Consider the following 24,245-nt stretch of genomic DNA (forward strand, 5'->3'; position numbering starts at 1 on the left):
AACTTATCCCCCTAGACCTTTTTATAGGTGATTTCTCCTCATTCGGGTCTTAGCTTAAATGTTACCTTCTCAGACAGTTCCTCCCTTACTATGCTACCAAAGTACCCACCTAGTCACTACCGCTTCATCCTGCTTTGCTGCCTTGATAGCCCTTGGCGTAGCAGAAGGTGGCTTGCATGTGTTTATTTTCTACCCCCTCCCCCACTTATCTATCTACTAGATGAGGCACTAAATGAAGGTAGGAGCCTGGTCTGTCTTGTTCACTGCTGTATTCTCAGCACATCAGCAGAGTCTGGCATAGAGCAGACATTCAACTCCTACTTGTAGAATGGATGAACTTTGAGTGAATGGATGGATGCATGCATGCATTGGTTGTAGGGAAGGCAAGAGGGAGGGGTTATGGTTACTTTGGGGATCTAAACTGGGCAGCCAGGAAGGTAACTGTGTCACCAATAGAGACAGTAGACAGCAGAGAAGCAGATTGTGTGTGGAAAGCAGATGAGTTTGGTGTAGGCCTATTGAGTTTAATATGCAGGTGAGGCCTCCAGGTGCAACTGTCTGCTCATGCAATGGTAAATGCTGGCCTGAGTCAAAGAGATGGGGCCTCTGGGGAGTGATGTGGGGGACACCTGCATAGAGACAAAAATGAAAACAATGTATATCAGTGAGGTTCCTGGTGGACAAGGTGAGGCAGGGAGAAGAACATAAGGTAGAACTTTGAGGAACGCCTGAGGTTGGAACAGGGTCAAAAGAGACAAAAAGTGGTAGGGGGCAAGGAAAGAAGACCAAGGAGTTGTGCTCAAAGAATTGAGACATGATCTTGGAGTGTGGAGGGAGGGTTTCAAGAGGAAAGATATGGGCATGGGGCCAAATTCTTAAGGAGGAAGTAGAGTGGAAACCAATTGGTAGTTAGGGTACAAAGAGGTCACTGGAATGTTTCAAGGGCAGAAAAGGGGTAGGTGTGTCCAGGATGGCAGATGCTGAGGCTGTGGGGGGCTGGATATCAAGAGGAGGTAGGTAGGGCCTTGGATGCCAAGCAAAAAATAATCTCCATATCCATATACCCCAGGCAGGACTGCACACTCCAAACCCTGCTTTTGTTCTGACACCTACTCTTCTGCCTCCAAAATTCCTTCCCTCTTCCATCTCATCCATGGAACCCAGTCATGTTTTCTGAAAGCTGGACCCAGAAGGCCAGGGGCTGGATTAAAAAACAAACGTTAGAGCCAGTCATGCCTGGCACTGAGTGTGTTAGAAGGCACAGAGCCTTCTCCCAAGCAGTGGGCCTGTGTGGATGGTGCCTGCTTTATCAAGGCTGACTGCTTCCTGGCGGTTGAGCACTACCCCCCAGTTGCTGTTCACTGGAATGATCTTTACATTTGATCCTCCCAGGCCCAACATGTTCTGTCTTTGCATGGCTCTTGTCTTCACCTACTTCACATTTGTCAAATGTCACCTTCTCCATCATGACCCTAATTAAAATGACGGCCACCGCTCCCCACCTCAGCACACCTGCTCTTCTTTCCCTACCTTACTGTTTTTTTGTAAATCACCTTCAAACATACTATATAATTGACTAATTACATTTGTTCCTCTCTCTAGAATGCCAGCTCCATGAAAGAAGGGATTCTTATCTTTACTGCTCTATCCTTCGTGCCTATGACATTGCCTGACACATAATCAACACTCAGTCAATATTTGTTAAATCAATAAATGGCCCATTAGAAAGGACACCCTTGGATCCTAACAGACATGAGTTCCATCCCAGCACTGCCTCTTCCTTCCTAGTAACTTTGAGCAAGTCTTGTCAACTGTCTATTCATTTATGAATTCATTTATGCACTCGGGAGTGAACTAGACAGTGAATCTCAACTTGGAGAGAAGTTTTCCCACCCTAAGGAATCAGTGGGAGGAGGAAAGGGGGCAGAAGTATAAGGGCTCTGTGATGGAGAAAAGTAAGGGCTGGGGGAGTGTTGAGGGGACAGGGGAAGGGGCAAAGACTAGGAGACCCTGTGAAGGGAAAGGGCCAAAGAACGAGGAACACGGAAGACTTGAAGGCAGGAGGCCAGTAGCTGCAGTTTCCAGTTCCCAGGGGCCCATGTTCCCACACAAAGCAGCAGTGCCCCCTTGTGGACTCTGCCATGGCCATGCTGTCAGGATTGACGCCTCTACACTTCAGCTCCAACTTTCTTTATCCCAACAGTTCTGCTAGCATTTCCAATCCTGTACACAGCTGCAAATCCAGCACAGCCCCACCATCTCCTCCTTTGAGAACCTGCGGTTTCACATCTGTGTCTGGGTTATTGCCTGTGCCACTGACCTGGGAAACCTTTCTGTAATGTGCATGCATGCCTGCTTTGTGCCTCAGGACAGCCCACATGCCATGACCATCAAGTGCTTGTGCTGGGAGTGTGGGACAGCACTATGTGGCCCCTGGCCAGTGCAGAGACTGGGACCAAGAGGGACAGGATGCTTTTCCATAACCCAGAAGGGAAAGTGGCATCACTTTGCAAACATGGTTCTACATAGAGGGTACAAACCAGTGTACTACTCATGCTTTTATGTTCAGTCTGTTGTATGTTATTTTAAAATGTTCTAATTATTCACCAACATTTTTAAAAGGCTGGATTTCACATCAAAATCTGAATTTTTAGATTCCCTGGAAGAATCCCTGTGGCTATCTGGATCTGGACCCATGTTTCTGCTTGTCCATAATGGACGAGGAGGGAATAGCTGCTTCCCCCTTCAGATGAGACATTCACTCTCCAGTCACCGTGGTCTTTACCCAGCATGGTTTGCTTATCTGTGCTACCTGCCTGGCTCCTGCAGGAATTTCAGTTTGAAACTCCTGTAGTTTTCCAGAAAGGGAATGGGCAGCCTTATTTAAATGAAATACAAATCATCAAGGAAGATCACAGAAGAGCCATAAAGTTAGAAACCAAGGAGTGATACAGCTTGGGCCAGAGGGAGGTATGGCAGAACAGCACCCTTTCTGTCTTTCTCTTCTATAGACCCTCATCCTTGACCTCATCTCTGCCCAAACCTAGCAGTGGGTTCTGTACTGCATAACAAAGGAAGATGTGTAGTATTACTAAAAAGAGAAATAGCAGTAAGGTGACCTACCATGCAATAAGTAACCTGTTATGCTAGAAACAATAAAGTTGACTACTCATAATTTTCTAGTAAGGTAGTATTATTCCCATTTTTAAAATAAGGAAAATGAGACTCAGGGAGAGTAATTAAGCCATGTAGCTAGAAAGGGGTAATACCTTTGAGTCCCAAGCCCCTGATCTTCAGAGACTGTACATAAGACTGAGGAATTTCAAACATCTTCTGATTTGAATTCAGTTGAATGAAACTTGTGTCACCACCATCACCAACCACTTTATCAATCAGTAGTTTTCAAAGTGTGGTGTCCAAATCAACAGAATCAATATCACATTGGATATTGTCCTAAATGCAAATTCTCAAACTCCACCCCAGACCCACTGAATCAGAAACTATGGGTATGGGGTTCAGCAATCCATGTTTGAATAGGTTGTCTGGGTGATGCTGATGCTCACTGAAGTTTGAGACACATTGGAGGAGTTATGAGCACACTCAGGTATGAGGTAGCCTGAGTAACCAGTTATATGACCACCTGGGTTACTAGCTACGTGACTCCTTGAGATGATGACATAGAGTCACAGAGATAGTAAATGGTGGTGCTGAGTTTAAGTCCAGTCAGTCTGACTCCAGAGCCCATGGTCATTTTTTTTTTTTTGAGTTGGAGTCTCACTCTGTCTCCCAGGCTAGAGTGCAGTGAGCCCATGGTCTTAATCACTGCCCCATATTCTCCTGATAAGGTAGGTCCTAAACTGGGATTCCTGATTTCTGGGAGATTGCAAAGATAGTTGTCTATGAAGTATTTTTTAAAATTTTTCTGAAAAGGAGGGTTTTTGTCTCCAATGCCTTCAACTGCCCCAGATAACAAATTCTGGTTGTTTCATGTAATAAACCCTTAAAGGCCCCTTTGAATTTTGCCCTCTCCCCATGGAACCCCATGTTTTAAACTATCCCATCAATAAAACAAACGCCAACATTCTTTAAGTAATCATTATTTTCTTTGCAAATTTTATAAATGCTAAAGAGACATGGAAGCAACCATCAGAACCAATTCAGGCCAAGCCCCTCCCTTTTCATATGGGAAAACTGAGGCTCATAGAAGTGAAGAATCACAGAACCCAGCTCAACCTGACACCCAGGCACACACTTTCTGCATTTCAAAACTCTGCATCCCTGGGAGGCTGGAAAAGGGCCAGATGTGTCAGTCATCAGCCTGCACATGAGCGCGCGCACACACACACACACACACACACACACACACACACACATACACACACGCACGCATGCGTGCATAGGCCCAAGACCCCTCCATCTGAGCACTGGGGCAGGACAGAGCCAGAAAGGTCTGGGTGGGGCAGTGGGAAGCCAGTTGCCATTATCGCCCTGTTGCCCCAGGTGCCAACTTCCTCATGGCATCTACTTCCTCATTGAGGTTTGCAGACTGCACTATGCTAGCAAGTACAACAAACACACCCAAGACTAGGTAGCTGGTACCTGATGTCAGGCTGTGGGCAGCCTGGCCATGGTCTCCATCTTGCTGCTCACCTGTGTGACCCTGAAGTTCCTGAGCACTGTCTGCCCATTTGATGCCTATCATACATGCCGTCTGCAGGCCTCTGCCATACTGGTAGCCAGCTGGCTGCAAGGCTTCACCATCCTTCTAGTGTTGTGGCCCTTTGGGCAACTACGATGGGAACAATGGCATCTGCTTTCCTCTCCTGTTTGATGCACATGCGAGTTCCACTGCCCAGGACTACTCCACTCTGCTACCTTCTTGTGTGAGGGTGGGGCATCGTGGGTAGAAGCCAGGCTGCCAGCTTCCTGGCCAGCTCACCCAGCCCTTGATGAAGGGGAAGGTGTTGCTCTGGTTCCTTCCTTGGTACCTGGTAGCTAAAATTCAGACTCTGCTACTGATTGGCTCACAAGGCAAGTGGCTGTCTACCTAGAAAGCATTACATTAGTTGCCAGCCCCAAGTCATTTTATGAAACTTTTTTCCTGTTGGCTGCAGCTTCATGCAATGGAGTTCCTATATCCATCTCTGCATGTCACCCACTCACTTGCCCTGCTGAGGGCTCTGCCTGCTGACTCCTCCCCATCAGTGGGTGAGTGGCATAAGCTCTTGAGGTTTCTTGGATCTCCTAGCCTCAACCCTGTCCCCTGTGCACCTCCATGACAGACTACATTGGACATTCCCCTGCCCATCTCCACACTCTCAGGCCTTCAGGAAGGTCAGAAGCTTTGTCACTATAGGTGCTAATCTCTAGAACATCATTGCCATCATCTTTGCCTACACCAGCATGTTTTAATCCACTTGCTCCACTGGGGCCCATTTGCACGGTGACTTCTCCCATGAGGTAGCCCTTGCAAAGCACTTCTTTTTCATTGTCTTCACTGACAATGGGCAGAAGAGTCCCCGGCAGCTCCTCTCCCTCTTGTAGCTGGAGATTCCAGGTAAGGGCCGAAGCTCTCCCCCATGGAGTCTGACTGGCAAGAAAGAGGCAGGGCAGGGGAGACGACCATATTTTTTATGGTTGCTACGTGCTAGGTACTGTGCAACCACATTCACAACTATTGGCTCATTTAGCCCTGACAACCACCTTACAAGATAAAAGTGATTCTTAACCTTATTCTTCAGGAGGAAAAAGTAATCAGAAAGGTTAAATGTGCCACTTAAGGTCACACAGCCAGGGAATGATATAGCTGGATTTGAGCCTGGGTCTGACTAACATCTACCCTCAGCCATTCTGGTAACAGGGTACTGGAGACTAGAAAATAATAATCAAAACTCACAGATAGATTGTCTGATTTCTCTGCAGAATTCCCCTACAGCCTGGTTTCTTTGAGACCCTGGGTCAGGGAAAGCACAAGAGAAGAGAGTATGGGAAGTTGGGCCGAGAACTTGAAGGTACGTTCTCTGGCACCAAGGAAATGAGGATACATATTCGGGATGGGTAGAGGTATGAGACTGAGGACTAGAAATGGCCACAGGCAATGCTTGCAACGTGTGTGGGAATGATGGGCCCGGACACCCTCATCATGATACCCACCCCACATCTAGATGCATGGCAGCCCTCTCATGGACTACACGGTGGGGTAGGCAGGGACCAGGGATGTGAGCCTAGCTTTACACAAGGGGATACTGAAGTCCAGAGAAGCTCTCCTACTTGGAGCTACTCCTCCCAGGATGCCAGGCACTGGGCAGCTGGTCAGGGGCAGCAGAGTCCACAGCTGCAAGTCTGGGGAAATGTTCCTGTCGTTCCAAGAGCCTCCCTCCTCTTTATCTGTCTGCTAGAGGTCATCACCCGGGGATCATTTTCATACTTCCCATTAAGAACATGCTGAGACCCATCCTCTGCACCATCCCCACAGCTTCCTTCCACAAGAAGTGGGCAGTACCTGGGCCAAAAAGCCCCCTTGATGCTTTCCTCACAAAAGACTGGCCAGAGTGTCACACAGGTGTCCCTTAAGCCAGGCGCTACTGAAGTGACCTCCCAGTCCACACCACATGAGGGGCTTCCATGTAGTCTTCCCAAAGGCAAGGGGCTGACTGGTCCTCTGCACTACTTCCTTCACTTCCAGGGCTAGCCAAGACCCCCAGGCAGCAGGAGTAAGGAAAGGCCGAGGCATGTAAGGACGACTGAACCCAGAAGGAAAGAACACAAGGTGACAGAGTAGTGGAACTTGGCAGGCACCCCAATTTGTTCAGGCTGGGTCAGGGTGCAGATGGGTGGGCTGACCTGAGCCATTACTGAGCCAAGGACTGTCACGAGGCATGACTAGTCTCGCTTGACCATGAGGAGGCTGAGGTTCAGAGGCAGCAGGAGTTGCTTGCCCAGGCTACTGACAGCACTTCAGGGATGCAAATTCAGATTGAATTCCAAAGCCTGTACTTTCTAGCTGCTCCTCAGAGCCTGGGAATTTTATGGCCACAGCAACAGGGCAAAGGAAAGGGCTTTCCTTTGGGAAAGTCAAGATGAGGGGGACTTCTAGCCCCCTGGACTTTGCTGGTCACTGAAGCCAGACCAGAGGCTTCCTCAATACACTCAGATCTCTCTTAGGTTGGCTTATTGGTGGCACAGGGCCCCCAAGCCTCTTCATCCTTGGCATCCCCCGTGTTTAGAAGGGAAAGGAAGGCATGCTTAGCCAGGTTCGTATCTTCCTAGGATGACTGAAGTCATGCTTGTGGCCAGGTCAGGAGATGGGGTTTGCAGCTTCTGCCCAAGCCTTGGTTTCTCTGAATTCCAATCCCTGTCCCCACAAATCACCCTCCAAAGAGAAGAGCTGAGGCTCTCCCCATTCCTCCTGTATCCTCACCCAAGTCCTGAAGCCAGTAAACTGAGGTCAGGAGAGGATGAAGTGAACTCTCACAACCTCTGAGCCCTAACACTGAGCATCAATTGCAACCCCTGATCCCAGTCCCTAGCCCATTGTCTCAGCAAAAAGACGGTCACACAGCCAAAGTGCATCTCTAGTAATGATTTATTGTTCTGCTGAGAGATCCTGCTGTACCTGGCTCCCCACTCTCTCCTGTCTCATCTGAAGAGCTCTACCTACTCCCAGAAATTACAAGACTCTCATGAGAGATTGTGTGTGTGTGTGTGTGTATACACACACATATATATTCTGACTGTACAGTATTTACAGATATAAGTAAAATAGGCTTTAAAATTACAATGGTGGCTAGGGTCCATCCTACTTCAGTTTATGCAGTAGACAGAAAAATAAAGCACCAGTTGGCATTTGAATCTCTGTATGAACAAAGATGACCAATGAGTGGCATAGATCAGGCTTGACTCAAGTCCCACCTAGTTAAAGATGGGCCTTTCCATTGGCTGGCTCATAGGCCAGGTCTCTACTCAAGGAAGGTGCTATTATGTTAGCCCACTACCACAGGCAAAAGGGACGAGGATACAGACACGTGTCTCCTCGCCACTCTGTACTTTTGCTTGGCCTGGGCAGTGGCAGTGTATGGCCAAAGGCTATATGAGGCCCCAGGGGCTGGCAGATGAAGCATGAAGCCCAAGTCAAAGGAGACTGGTTCATTGGTGCCTTGAGACTTGAGAAAGGAAAGTTCTCCACTCTCATATCCCAAGCTATACCAAATTGTCATGTAGCCTATTAGGAGCCCACCAGTGCTCACTCTAAATCAGCCTCATAAAAATCAGCATCGTATTTACACAAATAAAATAGCTCATGGTGGTTGGGGCTATCTTGTGCTCTGCCCCTGTGCCCATTTGCTCCAGTCCAATTTCCCTGGAAAAGCCACTTCAGGCCAGCATTGGCCGTAAGGCAGGACCGCAGAACCTGTCCTGTCCACGTTTGAAAACACCCTAGCACCAAACAAGTTGGCTTGGCCTCTCAGTCTGTCAGAGAGCTGGGACCACGCACTCTCAGCCTTTCCCCTGCAGGTGAGGAGCTGTGAAGGCTTCAGCCTGAGTGGCGGCTTCAGGGCAGGTGGAGGACTGCAGCAGTCTTCTTGCTACTAACATGATTCTCTTCTCTTGGGATAGTAGAATACAGAGCTGGGGGTGGGAGGGGAGTGGAGATGGGATGCCTAAATTCTTTTTCCCTCCTCTATGTGCAGAGGAAGGGGAAAAGAACAGGCAGCTGGAGCCATCTGGGCCTGGCTCTGTCCCTGACAGCAGCATCCAGGGTCTGCTCTGGTCTTATTCTCTCTCACTCCCTTAGTTCCAGGGGGTTTGGGTGGTACTACCCTGCGACCAGTCCAAGGCTCATAGCTTTGTTTCAGGGCCAACTGCCTGCAGGGTGGGGAAGGAGTCCCGAATCTTTGCCACTTCCATGGCACACAGGTGCCCAAAAACTTTGTTGTACCAGTCAGGTGAACGGCCCCTGGGGAAATAGAAGAAGCCAGGCATGAGCGGTGGGTTTTTTTCTGGAGCCCTCACCAGGGAAAGAGAAGATAGGATTTGCCTCCAGCTCCAGGGATCAACAGCATGGAGCAGAAAGTAGGGGCAGGGGTAGGGGAAGGAGTCAGGACCAAGGTGGGGCAGACTGTTCTAGGCCTGGTACCTGAGGTCAGCACGACAGATGTGGGTCAACCGAGAGCGACCCAGGCCACAGGGCTCCATGAGGTACTGGGACGTAAGCATGAGGGCCCGCACACCCGACTCTGGCACAGGCTGTTCAGGATCCAGGGACTGGGAGACAAGCAGGCATCCCCCACGAGGCAGGTCAGAGCGCCACATCCTGTGGGAAAGGGACACACAAATTTCTAGTGCTGGTTCCCACCCCACCTCTCTGGTACCCCAAGCACAGAAGGGTAGCAGCTATAGCCCCTTACCGGAGAACCACGAAGTCACGGCAGGGATGAGGTGCCATGCTGTCGATGACGTAGTGATATAGCTCCACACCAGGCATCAGGGCTTCTAGCACCTGGGCCCGCAGCAGATCCTCATCCCAAAGGGCCCGCTCCCGTAGAACACGATGCAGCACCACAGCTGGGGGGGCCGCCACCTCTGTGGATGCCTTCCACATCCGCAGAGGGTGTCCATCCGGTGCCTGCAAGCCATGCGGGTGGGGACAGGGGCTACTGTCAGGGATGGAGAACTCCAATTCACCTCTGAGTGCAGGCCTCAAACTGCAGGACCTAAAGCTCCCTTCACTACAGCCCCTGACAAGGGGAGGCTACGGGCTCCTCTGCTAACCCTGGCCAGACCCAGACAGGGCTATCCCTGTGCTCCCTGTCCTTTCTCTCCTTTCTGGATATCCACTTCTAAACCTGCTTGAGAGCACAAAGAAATGATGGGACACATATTCTCGGAAACCTCTTAGGCCCTACCAAGAAATGGGCATAGTACTTGGAATTGCAGAAAGAGAAGATGGTGATCAACCTCAAGCAACTTACCATCTAGCGTAGGAAGTAAAATACATACGTGACAACAAAAGCTGCCATTTACAGAGCCTTTTGTATGTGCCGGGCACTGTGTGGGCTTCTCACAGTTTTTGTTATGACTGTTGTTGTTGTTGTTGTGTTTTATACATGGGACACTTAGGTTTGCAATCTTACTCAGAACCTCCATCCAAGAAAGAGAACGTCCAGTGCCCAGAGGGGAACAGAGAAAAGTCCCCTCCAGCTTGGGACATGACAGAAAGCTCTGAAAGGAGGAATGACATGTTCCCATGTTCCATTGGAGCTGAAGGTAGCTTGGGAAATGCAATGCTTGGGGCCAGGACAGTCCAGGCAGGACAGCATGAGCAGAAGCACAGAGGTGGACATGCAAGTATTCAGCTTGACTGCAGTGCTGGGTCAAAGCAGTGCCACATCTGGAACAGGGATTTGGAAAAGTCATTCCAGCAGGTGGTCCCTGAGAGAGTGCCCTTGATCTTGTGGTTTTTTGACTTCTTAAAGTACTTGCTCAGTCAGCTGCCACTCTCCAAGTATCAGGCAGAGGCACAACAAAACTGGCAGGGCAGCTGCTTCCCGGCTCCTTCCTTTGGGTTTCTTGACTCCCCTTGCCTGTGCCAGGCAGTCTCACAGGCCCATGGCAGCCATGGGTGGTGTGGCTCTCACCTTCCTGCAAGCCAGCTCCGTGTGCTGGGGCCCTGGCACGCTCATCCAGCCCTTGAAGCGCTCAGCAGCATCACGCAGCAGCTCCTGGATGCTCTCTTCCATGTAGAGGCTCAAGCTCACTCCAGCAGCTCGGGCCTGCCTCAGCTCAGCCAGGGCTGGGCCAGGAGCGCTGAGCTCAGCTGCGCTGTAGGAGCTGCACAGCTGAAGCACCATGTCCTGGGGCACCTGAGGGGGCGCACACACACACACACACATACATGCACACTGGGCTGGGGATCCTGGCAAACAGGAAATCCCATGGGGTCTTGCAGGTTCATGTTAAGGGCAGTGGAGAGGCATGGCTACTGTAGCACTATAGATGAGAAACCTCATGGGGAAGAGTTGGAGGTAGAAGGTTAAGGGGTATGTGTTAAATTGGGTCCTGTACCTGACCTAGGGCACCAAAGTCAAGCCTGATGGTTTCCTGGTCTGGTAAGTAGGCACCATGGCCTGGGGTTACTCACCTGAAAAAGCTTCTTGCAGTCACTGATCATGTGTGATAAGCCCTGGGTGGCAGCCATGTTCTCACTCAGGTCCCTGGGGCCTGGCCGGCCAACTAGGTTACGTTTGCTCTTGATCCTGGATGGAGTAACAAGAGGAGAGGATAGCACAAGGACACAAGACAAGATGGCTGACATACTGGCTTCCAGCTCCCGGGAGGCCAGTTTGCCAGTCGTGACCACAAAACAACCTGCTGCCTTTTGGAAGGCCCTGTTCCACAGCATCCCACCAGCCCTGGGTCCCTGGGGAGTTGGGCTGACCCCTTGTGGTGAGGCTGGGACACAGCAGAGCCAGCCATCAAAGGCCAAAAGATCAATGGGGCCCAAATCCTTCTGGTCTGGCCCTGACATGCTCTGTCCTGTTTCACCTGGGTGAAGGGTTATCCTTCTTGGAGACGTTGAGGTGGAAGATGGAGGGCGCCAGGCACACTGCCAGGTTGCCAGCTGTCATCTGGTTCTCCTTGGCAGAGGCAATGTCACTTAGGAAATAGAGCAGGGTCTGTAGCACCTCTCGGTTTTCATCAGGGAGCAGCAAGGTGGCGGCTTGCACTGCTGCCAACCACTGATCCTTGGGAAGGACTGTGAGGAAGCAGAAGGGCTTTCCTTACTTCCCCAGAGACTCTGGCAGTAAGGTCCCTGCTTCCAAAAATGCAGAAGGTGCAGCAGTCCCAAGGGAAGCCAATGGGAAGGAAGGGAGGTCAGCTCTGGGAGGTCTCTGGATGCTAGATCTAGCTCAGTTACTAACCATACAGTGTAACCTTAGGCAGGTCCCTTCCTTTCCTCAGGGACTCAGTCTACCCTTCCATATAATAGTTTTGGGGGAGCAGAATGTGGTCTCTCTCCAAGGACTTTTCCACCTCCAGAGATTAAATGCTCCAGCAAGCACATGGGTCCAGTGACATTTGTCCACATTATCTTCCACATGTCCTGGGATTTAGGGAGGCTGAGAAAGGGGCAGGTCATTGGGGATAGAAGCAGACAACTCACACTGGTAGATCTGCAGGAAAGTGGTGGTGAGCTTGCTGGTGAAGATGGGCTCGGGCAGGTCCCGGAAATACTGCTTCAGCAGGTCAGCCACATCATAGGCCGACTGGCCCTCATAGCAGACATTGTCAGGAGAGGTCTCATTCATTTGGCGCAGGTTCTGGATCCTGGACTTGACCCCAGACTTGCGGAAGATGCCCACCTGGTCCATGCAGGGGAGGGAAGGTGGGAAGGAGACATGCGAGAGTAGGAAGGAGACTGTGAGGAGGCCAGTCCTGGCCTGGGTGTCAGGAGCACAGGCCACCCCAGAGACTTCAAAGCCTGTCAGGCTTCCTGCTGGGCAGGATAGGAGACAAATGGCAGGATCAAAGGGAAGGATTTTTATAGCCTTGGGGCAAAAAAGAAAGATGGCTTTCGTTGAGAGGAGCAGGTCCAGGTAGACCTGGGCTAAGCATACTCCTAAAAGATGGGGACTATGGAGTTTGTGCCAGAAAGAAGCTGGCACAGAGGTGGGCAGACGGCTTTGGCCCTAAGGAATAGAAAGGAGCTCTGGCTCCATCCTTGCTAGGCCCTGCTGAAAGAGGAAAGGTCTCTGGTGGACCAGCCCAACCAGAGAGAGGATGAAAGGGGAAGGCCAGAGCAGTTCCCCTCCCAGCTCCTCAGCCTTAGGCCTCCCCTGGCCACTCCCAGCACCATCTCCCAGCAGGTCTCCCAGGGAGGGCTCACCTGGTCGAGGCACTGGCTGCGCAAGTAGCGCATGGCTTGCTGAATGCTCTGTGGCAGTGGCTGGCCTGTGCGCTGCACATGGATGAGGGGTGGCACCCCAAACACATGCTGTCCCCGGTAGTCTGGGGTCTTGTTCCTCCTCATGAACTTAGGCACTGACCTATTTGGGAGAATGACAAATGATCAGGGAGGGGGAGCACAGTGTAAAGACTCTGCAGTTTTGGGAAGGATCAGGTGGGGGCAAGGAGGGTAAGGAACACACCACAGCCCGAGAGTCAACACTCACTGAACACCTGTTTTGGGCCCAACCCGAGGGAGTTACAGAAGAACACAGAGAGCTCTCAATCTGGTCAAGGAAATAACTATGTCAATAGGCAGTGATAACTCATGTGGCCATTAGTAGGCCAAGAACTTAGGGAAAGACCCAGGAGGGAGGGAAACTGTACCTAGCGGGTCAAGGAAGGCTTCAGAAAGGAGATGGTGATTCAGCAGGCTCTTCAGGGACAGGAAGCCATCGTCCCAGAGAAGAAATGGGAAAAAGGCATTCCAAGCAGAGAGAACAGCATGAACAAAGGCAGGGAAAAGAGCATGGCACATTCAGGAAGGGGTGACTAGTCCCACAGGCCTATAAGATGGCATTGCTTAAAACATGGAACCAACCATGCTCTCTATCGAAGCTGAACTGGATAAAAAAAAAGTACATATACACAATGGAATATCATGCAGCCATATGGACTTCACAGCAACTTGGATGGATTTAGAGTCTATCATACTCAGTCATCTATCTTTCACAGAAACAAAGGACAGAGTACCATATGTTCTCACTCATAAGCGGACCTTGAACAATTATCATAATACGATAAGAAAGGAATTGGCAGTAGTGGGAAACTGCCGGGCGGGGGGTGGGATTGGCAGCTGAGGGAAACTGCCAGGGGAGGGAGGGGAGCACCTCATCAACAAGGGTACCTGCATAATGAACATTTGTATACCTAACCCTGAATTGTACCCCACATCTTTAAAATAATAATTTTTAAAAGATGGCATTGCTTAGGAGTGGCAGACTAAAGAGCCAGAAGGATGGAGTGAGACCAGAACAGGAAAGAATCCTGATGGAAAGGAATCTGGACAATGGGGAGTCACAGGGGGTGTCTCTTTATCTGGAGAGTGACAACAAAATGCATTTGAGGAAGAGTCTCACTGGTGGCAGTATGGAAGTTGGGACGGAGGACCTCGGGTCACCTTCCCCACACCCATCCTCATGAGACCCCTCCAGCCCCCTGGCATATCACACCATTTCCCAAGCCTATGGGCTTTGCCCACATGCACTCACCTCCCGGGTTGATTCTCCTGGGGCCCCTGGACCCAAGTTGGTAGCTCCCCACCCACTGTGGCCCAGGAGCCACCCACCACACCCAGCCGGCCCAGAAGCCACTCACCACACCCAGCCCTGCTTGTGGGGCACAGTGTACTTCTCCATGAAGGCAGTGAGCCGCAGCAGTGAGCCCTTGTGCAAGAGGTTGATCTGGCCTGCAAACTGCCGGTTAATCTCCAGTGACTCCGAGTTGAGGCTGGGCCGGTGGGAGTTCTGAAAACTGTGCCAGCGGAGCTTTCTGGTGGGAGGTGACAGGGGTGGAAAAAGCCAGAGGGGCAGGTTTGGCTAAATCTTAGAAAAGGTTGTGTGCTCTTCTGGTCCCTTTTTTTCCCCAAAAAGAAAGAAAATACAGGGAGATGACCCCACTTTCAGTGCTACTGCTATGCCCCATGGTGGAAAAGGCTTGGTCTCAGCATCAAGGTCTGGCCAGGGGCCAAGAAGCTCTCAGGGAAGGTGGCACAGAACCCAGGTCCATCTAGTGCCAACAAACAGTACCAGCCGCTACCCATTCCAAGACTACCATGCAGGAACTGCTGCATGAAACCCTGAATGGCAAAGCTAGGGATCTGAGACAGAGACCATCTCTTCTAACACCCCCACTTTACACATAAAGAGACGGAGGCCCAAAGAAAAGTTGTAATTTCTTCAAGGCCACAGCAGAGGCAGGTCCTGAATATAACGTTGTGAATTCCCAAGTCCTGTACTCTGCCTAGAAGTGATCACCCAGCCTCCAAAAGCTTAGAGAGAGAGACAGAGCGAGCGAGAGAGAGAGAGAGCACACGAGAGGAGTCCCTGGTCCCTGTCCCCACCTGAACTCTCACCTGCAGGGTCTGGTAAGTGAGGCCCCAACACCAGAATCACGCCGTTCCCGGGGCATGGATGCCTGGAGTCCAGCCAGAGACCCTGCAGCCTCAGCCTCATTCATGGAGTTCCCACTACTGTCAAGTTCGCTGGAGGAAGCGACAGTGTCAGAAATGGAATGTCCTTCCACAGACAGGCTGAAGGCAGAGGTGGGTTCCCCACCTGAATGTGCCTCCTGCTCACTGTCCTGGACTTGGGCTGGGGCCTCAGCCTCTGCCTGTGCCAACAGTTCAGCCTCAGCTGGAGCCTGAGCCTGAGCCAGGACTACTGGCTGGGCTTCAGCCTGGACCCATGCTGGGGACTCTCCATGGGCCAGAGCCTCTGCCTGGGCCAAAGCCTCAGCTTGGCCTTCAACCTCAACTGTGGCTATTTCTACTGATGAAGTGGCCGCCTCCTCTTCTTCATCTTCTTCCTCTTCCTTATCTCCAGGTCCCAGGTCTGGGTATATGGTCTGAGACCAGAGCTCTACCCGTTGCTGCAGCCCCCACACATGCTGGAGAATGTCATCTAGGTGGGCATAGCTGCCTCCACCCTCTTCCTCATCTTCATTTTCAGTCTCAGTCCCAGACAGTACAGGTTCAGCTGGGTATAGCTCAGGAAAGTTGTCATAGGTGCTGGCATGGCTATCTGTTGAGCCACAGGAACCCCGGCGCCCCTCATAGCCCCAGCGCCTACCTGGCTGCCAATCTGCCAGACGGTGTCCATCCTCAGAACACAGGCTCTCAATGGACAGGGAACGAGGGAATGTGCCTGGTTTGTGGTCTCCAGGCACATGCACCAGGCAATCACCCCGGTGTACCCTCTGAGGATGCCGGAATGTGGCTACAGGCCAGGCCTCCCAGGCCTTCCGAGTCTCAGTACCACTACCACTGGCTGAGGTGGGTACTCGGTTCTTAGCCCTGTAAAATCCGGCCGAGAGGAAGCCACGGCAACTGCGGAAAGATGAGGCTTTGGTGGCCTTCTCTGAGGTGGCTAGGCTATGCTCAGGCTCTGCTTGCTGGCTACCACCCTTTTCCTTCCGCCTCAGAGACTCAAGGTGCTTGAGGAAGCTACAGGAACGGTAATGCTTCTTGGCTTTGTCCTGGGGACTCTCCTGGTCCTGGATGAGGCTGAGAAGGGGCCGGTCACTTGGGCTGGGGGCCCGGCTTAGCAAGGGTAGGTTTGCTGGCTCGGCCGGTAGGTTCACAGTGATGACTGGCAGGGAGGTGGCACTAAGCTCTGTGAGGACACTCTCACAGCTTGAAGTCACTGGCAGGCCAAGGCTTGGTGGGGCCAGCAGGTCAGAACACCCCAAACGAGACCAGCGCTTACTTTCCCGCTGGAAGGCCCAGTGGCTGCTGATGGTACACTGTTCTTCCTCTTCTGAGTCTTCATTCTGAGGAAGGTATCACAGGGTCAGGTCAGAGAAGCACAGCCCAGAAGTCCTTGTTTGTGCTCCACTCTGCCTCCCAATTCTTAAGGGACTTTGAGGTGAAGGACCCTGCTTTCTGGTTGAGTTCATGGCCTAGGAGGGAGGAGCTGGCTCTGGGAGTGCTGGAGGATGCCAGAAGTCACCAACAGAGCCCAGATATAGGGTAATGTTAACCTAATTAATCTATCCCCCATTGTACAGATAGTGAAACTGAGACCTACAAACGAGAAGCCACTTGCCCAAGACAGTGACAGAGCCTCTCAAGTCTCTAGGCTACAATCTTGGATTAGAATCACAGAATACCAAAGCTAGAGGAGATTTTAGATTTCCTAATTCATCTCCTCCTTTGCAAGGTGGGGAAACTGAGAGCCAGAGAAGTGAAGAGGCTTGCCTGAGGTCACTTAACAGTCAATGGCAGAGCTAGGATCAGGTCCCATGGGTCTCCTGCTTCACAGCCCAGGGCTTTGGCAACTTGCTGCCCCCTCGGACTGCAGACCTCTGGTGGTGAAAGCCCCAGAGAACATCAACAAAGTTTGTCTACAGGAAAGGACGGGGTCAGTAGGCCTGCGTTCCAGAGCTATGTATAGACCAAAATCCTTTTAGTTTCTGCAGTATCAGATTGGCAGAGTCGAAAAGATCTTTGAGGCTATTAATCCAGTGCCCCAATTCATTGTAGAAATGGAGAAAATGAGGCTCAGAGGGGTAAGGCCTCATGGGGGTAAGGTGGGGATCCCAGCCTCTAAGAGTAGAGAGGTCATGATCTTTCTACATTATTCTGTTTCTGCCCCCATCCAAAGAAGTTTAGCCATACAAAGCAAGCAGTACAGGAAGATGGATTTCCTGAGGAGAGGCCATCACTAGGTCAAGTTATCAGTAGCCCCAGGAGGGAGTGGTGGGCTGAGGGTGTGGGGGGGCCCATGGGCCAGGGCACTTGCTGTCATCCTCCAGATCCAGTAGCCTCATGAGCACCTCCATCTCCATCCATCCCTCCTTCCCACTCTAGCTGGAGCAAGGCACAGCTCTGGACACCTCAGACTCCTGGGACATTGGCACTAGTTTTGCAAGCGGTTTGCATGTATTCTGGGTTTCCTCACAGTGCCTCAAGATGAAACTCTACCCACTATGACTCACCTCCTTGCGTTGAAAATGAACCTCCAGTTTCATCGAGGCACAGTTGTTCAAAGTCATCAGCCTCCTGCAACAAAATGAAAGTATTCACTCAAGGGTACCAATTCCCAAAACCTGGCATAGCCTTTGAAGACACTTCCACCACTTAATATGCCCAAGCTATCAAAACTTCTCCCAAGCCCCAATGTTCATTAAAGTTTAAACACCAGACATGATGCTGGGAAGATTATGGCCTCTGTCCTCCAGAAACTTATAGAAATGGAAATAAATCACAACAGAAATGGGGCGTGTTCAAGAACCAAACAGATGGAAGACACAGAAGACACACAGGGTGAAACAAGAAACTTCTGTGAAGGGGAGGATGTGCAGTCAGAAAAGGCTTCCTGGAGGACAGAAATGGGATTCTGAAGGCGAGAGAAATAGGTACTCCTACCCCAGGCTTTCACAGAAGACTGTGACAAGGTAGAGAGGGAAATGGTCAGTAAACAGACCAGTGTGGTCATGAAAGTGTGGAACCGAGGCTAATGAGGTAGATCAAAAGCCAGATTGCAAAGGGCCTCAAGTGTCATGCTAAAAAACCTTTCCACTGTAGACAGTGACAAACTCTAAGCAGAGGCGCAATCCCTTGGAACTTTACAAAGCTGACTCTGGCGACTGTTGAGAGGATGGCTCTGGGGCTGGGGGAAGGTGGGCTATTGAGACTGAAACCAGTTAGACTGAAGCCTTGTAATAGATCCAAAGAGAAGCCATAGTTTGGCCTCAAACAAGGGCTGAGCTGGTATAAGCAGACAGAGGCTGATGTTTGGGGGATAGAACTTAAGGACAAAAGAATCAAGGCCCAGATCTCGGCCTTCTAGCTAGAATGACTGGGTGAGTGAGCATGTCACAGACTCAGAGAATAGAATGAAAAACATGATTGCAAAAGATGAGCTTTGTTAATAAACAGGGCTTCTCCTCTGTTAGAGGGTACAAGGGATGGGTTTTTTCCATGAGGAAGCCCCAGGCTGGGCCCTTGGCTACCTAGACCTGGCCCTCAGCTCCCCTACCTGCACAGAGCCCCCAAAGAGTCCTCGTCCAGAAAACCGTGGTCCTTCTTCACAGAGTCAATATCCAGGGGGAACGAACCTTCTGTGTGACAGAGAGAAGCAAAGATGAGTCCAGCAGAAGATCAGAACTTAGCCCCAGCAGCCCTTGAGCTGGAAGGGGAGTCCAGAGGAGACAGAGCAAGAAGGCAAGAGCCAACACAGAAAGACAAAAGGCAGAAGTAAAGAAGGGGGCACCCAGGGAGCTCAGGGCAAAGGCCTGGGAGAGGCCAGGTCAAACTGAACCAAAAACCTCATTGGTCAGTGAGGTGGGTCCATGTGGGATGGCAGGCCCAAAACCCTGGGTGGCTGCCAAGAGCCAACCTGGGCTCCCCCGGTCTCCTTTGAATCCTAGGCTGCTCAGACAGGGAAACCTCTCTCTGGCCCAAGGTGAGCTGGGGGAGGTAGGGAGGGAGCAGGGAAAGAAGAGACAGCATGTAACTCACTTCCTAGAACTTAGAGAGGGAAGAGGAGAAAGAAAGAAGTAGGGAGGAGAGAGAGAATTTGGTAAAACAAGTCCATTCATTCATTTGCTCATTCGATTAATACTAATTGAGCAACTACTTTGTGCCAGACAAGACAACAGCGAGCAAGACAAAAATGGCTTCCGCTTTAATGAAGTTTCCACTCTCATAGGAAACAGAAACCAAGCAATACATGAAACCAAGACAAAGCAGTTCTAAACGCCACAAAAGACATCAGCTGGGATGATGGGATGGAGAGAGGCCAGTGGGGGTGTGGGCTACTTGTATGGGGTGGTCAGCAGAGCCTTTTCAGAGGTGGTGATATCTGAGCTGAGAGTCTTGAAAGATGAGAAGTGGCCAGCTGTGCAAAGAAACTAGCAAGAGAGTTCCAAGCAAGAGTAACATCAACATCAAGGCTTCAGAGAGGGAGAGAGCTTGGTGAGAGCAAATAGTAGGGAGTGGCCCCGTGAGCAAAGGAAGAGTGATCAATGCAAGTTGAAGAATGCAGTCCTGTCAGCCTGAGTTGAGCATTTGGGCTCATTTCATCCTGAGCATGCTGGGAAGCCATCATAGGGTTTGGAGCAGAGAAGTGGCACAGTCAGACCTACGGTCATCAGGAGCCTCTAGCTGTGGTGTAGAGATGAAAGTACAGGAGGGCAAAAGTGGAAGCACAGAGGTCAGGAAGGAGGCTGGTGCATCAGTCCAGGTAAACAGGGATGATGGGTCACACCAAGCTGTGGCAGGGGAGGTGGTAGGGAAGAAAGGACTTGAAGGGTTAGAGATGGAAGACAAGGGAAAAGAGGTACTAAGGACTTGCTTAAGCAAGTGGGTGGAGGATGGTGGTGTCATCAGGAGTCAGGGTTTAGACCTGCTAATCTGAGACACCACCAGACATCTGAGTAGAGATACTGAGTAGATGGCTGAATAGATGAATCTGGAGCTTGTATATGAGGTCTAGACAGAGACATGTGGGAATATAGATGGTACTTGGACAAAGACCACATGGGAATGAAATGTTGAGTGAGAAGACAGTCCAGGACTGAGTCGTGGGACACCCTAACATTTAGATATCAGTTAAAGGAAGCAGAGTCAGCTAAGGAAACTGACAGCAGCAGCCAGAGAGGCAGCCAGGAGAGGGGGTGTTCTAGAAGCCAAGGGAAAAAATGGCCAATTGCACTGAAGCTGTTGAGAGATGGAGTAAGATGAGGACTGGGAAGTGACTACTGAATCTGACCACATGGTGGTCACTGTGAGTTGACAAGGTAAGGTGGGATTGATACTAGGGAACAGTGGAGGAGTGGGAAGAAGAGGGGATGTGAAAAAAGTAAGTATGAAGAACTCTAGAAAAACAGAAAAATGAGAGAAATGAAGAAAAACAGAAAAATGAGGCCATTACCATGGGGAACTCCAGCTGGCATCCCTCACACTACTATCACGATCTACATAAACGGTGCCTTCAGGAGTGGTACTGTGCAATGACCCTGGTCAAGACAAGGCACTTTAACACATGGGCAACACCACTGCTTGTGAAAGACAATGACACAGGAAAGGCTGCAACTTCAGGAGCAAAATCCTGAAGTATCTAAGCGGGGATGGAGACATGGCTTCTCGTGTGTAGTTGAAGAGATCTGCCCCCATTTTATAGATGAAAAACTGAGGGGTAGGGAAAGTTGGGGAATTGAGGACTGCAAGCAATTGAGTGACCTTACCTTCAAACAGCTGAGCATACTGAGGGAATCCTGTTGCCCGGAGCCACCCACATGCTTTTTTGGCCTCAGTTTCTGAAACGCAACAGGGCAAAGAAACAGAGAAATGGGGTTAGGAGGGTGCTGGCATCAGGTTTCCAGGGTTCCTGCTGCCTCACCTCCACCAGGCAGCCACATCTAGTTCTTGTGATCCAGAAATGGCAAGAGAAGCATAGAAGGGCTGGCACATTTGCTCCAGGTCACAGCCAGCTAGGAGGCCCTCTATTCCCCAAGCCCTACTCTCTGGGTGTCCTGGCCATGGCTTTCTTGAGCTTCATTTCCAGCCTGTTCCAAATCCCTCCCATTACCTCGCCCCCTGCCCAAGAACTGAACCCACCACCATCAGCAACACCCAGGATCATCTGGGGTCAAGGAGGCCTGTTAAGATAAGCAGCTACAGCTGTGTTCTCCACCCCCAGCCTTCCTCAGGGAACCACCCCTTCCAAGACTCTGGGTGAGTCCAGAGTCCAGTCCAGGTAGGAGATAGGAAATGTTCCATGATTATTATCATTCTTTCTCATCATCATACCTAACATCTCCAGCACTTTGATATCCATATCTCATTTAACACACAACTCAGGAAGATGGTCTCATTATCCCCATTTTACAGATACACAAACAGGCTCAGTCTACAGTCTTGCAGGAGACAAAGCAGCAGTGTTGGAGTAGGAGACCCAGCTGAGTTGGACTCCAGTTCAGGTCCCTACACCCTGACAACAGCACACCCACCCCCACCCCTCGCCAAATGCTTGTACCAGCCCTCACTCCCCAAGGGGCCTCCCAGTACTACCCTAGCTCTTCTTGTTGGCTTGGCCTATTTGTGGCATAGTCCCATGCTGAATATCAGGCTGACACAGTGCTGGCCTGTGAGGGGCTTGGAGGGTCACGGCTAAGTCAGCCTGTCACCTCTGCTCTGGGAGTTCCTGGCACAGAGCTGGGCATCCCTGACAGCCTCAGTGGAGATAGAGGAGGCCCTCCTGGTCAGGGTAGGCTAAATACCAGAAGCAAAGCCCTGCAACAGCCCAGGCAGCAAATTGCCTTCCACCCAGGTGGTGCCAAGGACAAGTGGGGCTGGAACCATAGGGCCTGGCAGTGCAGGGTTGGCGGGAGAAGACTGCTGGCTTTGGCAGAGCTGCTCTGGCCATGGAGGCCTGCCCTCAAACTGTCCTCTGTTTCCTTAGCACCTGTGGCCAGAGTGTCACCTGGTTCCACTGACCAGAGGACTCCAAGGAGTTTTTCCAAGACAGGAAGAGCTCTCTCTTCTCAGTGTTCCCCTACAAGGAAATCAATGATAAGGTCCTGACAGCTGGGACTAATAAAGGGCAAAACAGTACTTCAGAGATGCTGGGTAAGCGGACAAGGGAGGAAGGAGTTGGGGGAGGTAGAAGCCAGTCAGAAGATTACAATGAGCTCCTCAAGAATCACACACTGATGAGGATTTGAGGGACAGAATAGAAAAAAGGGCTCTGCACCCCCTGGAGCCCCCAAAAGTTTGGGAGCAAAATAGTGGTAAGGGCAGAGATCTCCATGAGTACATCAGGTCAGTGCCTGCTCCTGCATCTGTCTCCACATACAGCTGTAGCCAGGTTTGCTCCTGTCCACGATCCATGAGGATTGGTGTGGAATCGTGCACCTGTATATACCCAGTGGCACCTCGGCCTGTGTGTGTACCTGAGTGTGTGTGTGTGTGTTCCATGTTACTGCAACTTCTTAACCCAGGAGAGAGATCTAGGAATCACCAGGACCTCTGAGGGGCCCTGGAAAGTATCTGACAGAGTCCTGTTAGCAGTACCTCTGTCTGTCTGGCAGGGGGCAATGCAAGTCTGAGAAAAGATCCAGTTCTCTATGCCGGTGGTGGTCTGGTTGGTGTGATAAGATCAGCCCGAAGGGATGCACACCAGCCCAGGGAGCATTTGAGGGACATCGTTTCACTGCTAGGACAGCTGAGCTCGCTACCACAACCACTTCCCTGTTCCCTGTTCCTGCCACACCCCCAAGATGAGACCCTACCCCTATCTCAGTGCCCCTCCTGACAGCTAGCTCTGCTTTCCTGTCATTAGGCCAAAAGGGAGGTGCCAGAGGATAAATCAGGTCAGGATTTCCAGAGAGGTGGGCACAAAGGAAACAGGGACCACTAAAGGGTCACAAGCATGGCCACTCCAGGCAGAGGAGCAAATCCCTAGGGACAGGCTGGCACACCAGGAATACACCCTTGAAATCCCACTGCAGCTCTCAGTCATCCTTGGCTAATGGAGGAGAAGGAAAGAGAAAAGCACCTCCCTCCCTTATACTCATTCTCCCTCCCCGGCCTGAAGGAGGCAGGAATGAAGTCCTAAAGCTTATACATCTGCCCAAGCCACAGAGCCCATGGGAGAATGAGAGCTGCCTGCTTCCCTGATACTAAGCAGTGGCCCTAGCTGGGGGCTGGCAGGAAGGGGACTAGCTTACTCATGTGGGTGCCAAGCTCTTTCGTTCCTACCTAGACCCCTCTAGCCCTTGCTACTCAAAATGTAGTCCCAGACTAGCAACATCAACATCACCTAGAAGCTTTTTAGAAACACAAAATCCCAGCCCCACCCCAGATCCAAGGAATCAGAATCTACATTTAATAAGATCCTTGGGCAATTTGTATACACATTAAAGTTTGGGTTTAAATAGCACTGCTCAGTGATTCTCACCCCTGGATGCACATTAGAATCAGTTAGGAAGTGTTTAAAAAAATACCAGGGCCCCATCCCCAGAAGGCTGCCTTAATTGGTCTATGACTCTCCACATCAAGAGTTTTTAAAAGCTACAACATGGAACACACTGAGGCTGGGAAGACTCTTCCAAAGTCATACAGAATTGTCATAGCTGAGACTACAACACTGATCTTTTAACTCCATGTTCGCTGCTCTTTTCCATGCATGATGATACCTTCTCTCTGATGCCAGCCAAGCAAGGGGCTTGGACTCAAAGGAATCAACTCTAGGCCCCCAAACTTTGTTTCTGTTCCTTGATCTAGTGGAGTCACAAGCCTGGGTTCAAATCCTGATGCTGTCAGTCACTAGCTCTTTGACTATGGCAAGTTGTATAACCTTTCTCTGTCTCCGTTTCCTCCTCTGTAAAATGGGGGCCATGGCATCCCCTTCTCATAGCTACTAAGAGCACTATATAAATATAGGAGAAACTAAAAGCCCCTGGCACATAATACCAAGCACTCAATAAATGTGTTCCCTGCCAACTCAGACTCTAAAGGGTCCCTGTTTTCAAAGAAAACTGGAGAAAGAGGTCCAGCTAGCACTCCCTTCTGGGTC

At 50.8% G+C, this 24,245-nt stretch overlaps 1 protein-coding gene across 1 annotated transcript in view; it reads right to left on the minus strand.

Annotated features, from left to right (window-relative positions):
- Positions 1-8,556: 8,556 nt before the first annotated feature.
- Positions 8,557-24,245, minus strand: part of STARD8 (StAR related lipid transfer domain containing 8) — a 32,767-nt gene continuing 17,078 nt past the window's right edge. The window contains exons 2-14 of the mRNA XM_008058350.1: positions 20,914-20,985; positions 18,705-18,786; positions 17,662-17,725; positions 15,080-16,494; positions 14,323-14,496; positions 12,887-13,046; positions 12,164-12,362; positions 11,545-11,755; positions 11,141-11,255; positions 10,638-10,862; positions 9,408-9,625; positions 9,137-9,313; positions 8,557-8,956 (exon numbers count right to left, since the gene is read on the minus strand). Coding sequence (XP_008056541.1) covers positions 8,839-8,956; positions 9,137-9,313; positions 9,408-9,625; positions 10,638-10,862; positions 11,141-11,255; positions 11,545-11,755; positions 12,164-12,362; positions 12,887-13,046; positions 14,323-14,496; positions 15,080-16,494; positions 17,662-17,718 — 3,069 coding nt within the window. The 5' untranslated portion in view covers positions 17,719-17,725; positions 18,705-18,786; positions 20,914-20,985 and the 3' untranslated portion in view covers positions 8,557-8,838. The remainder of the gene's footprint in view (positions 8,957-9,136; positions 9,314-9,407; positions 9,626-10,637; positions 10,863-11,140; positions 11,256-11,544; positions 11,756-12,163; positions 12,363-12,886; positions 13,047-14,322; positions 14,497-15,079; positions 16,495-17,661; positions 17,726-18,704; positions 18,787-20,913; positions 20,986-24,245) is intronic.

Source organism: Carlito syrichta, unplaced genomic scaffold (genome assembly GCF_000164805.1).
Source record: "Carlito syrichta isolate Samal-C Ts95f unplaced genomic scaffold, Tarsius_syrichta-2.0.1 Scaffold303306, whole genome shotgun sequence".
Taxonomy (NCBI): domain Eukaryota; kingdom Metazoa; phylum Chordata; class Mammalia; order Primates; family Tarsiidae; genus Carlito; species Carlito syrichta.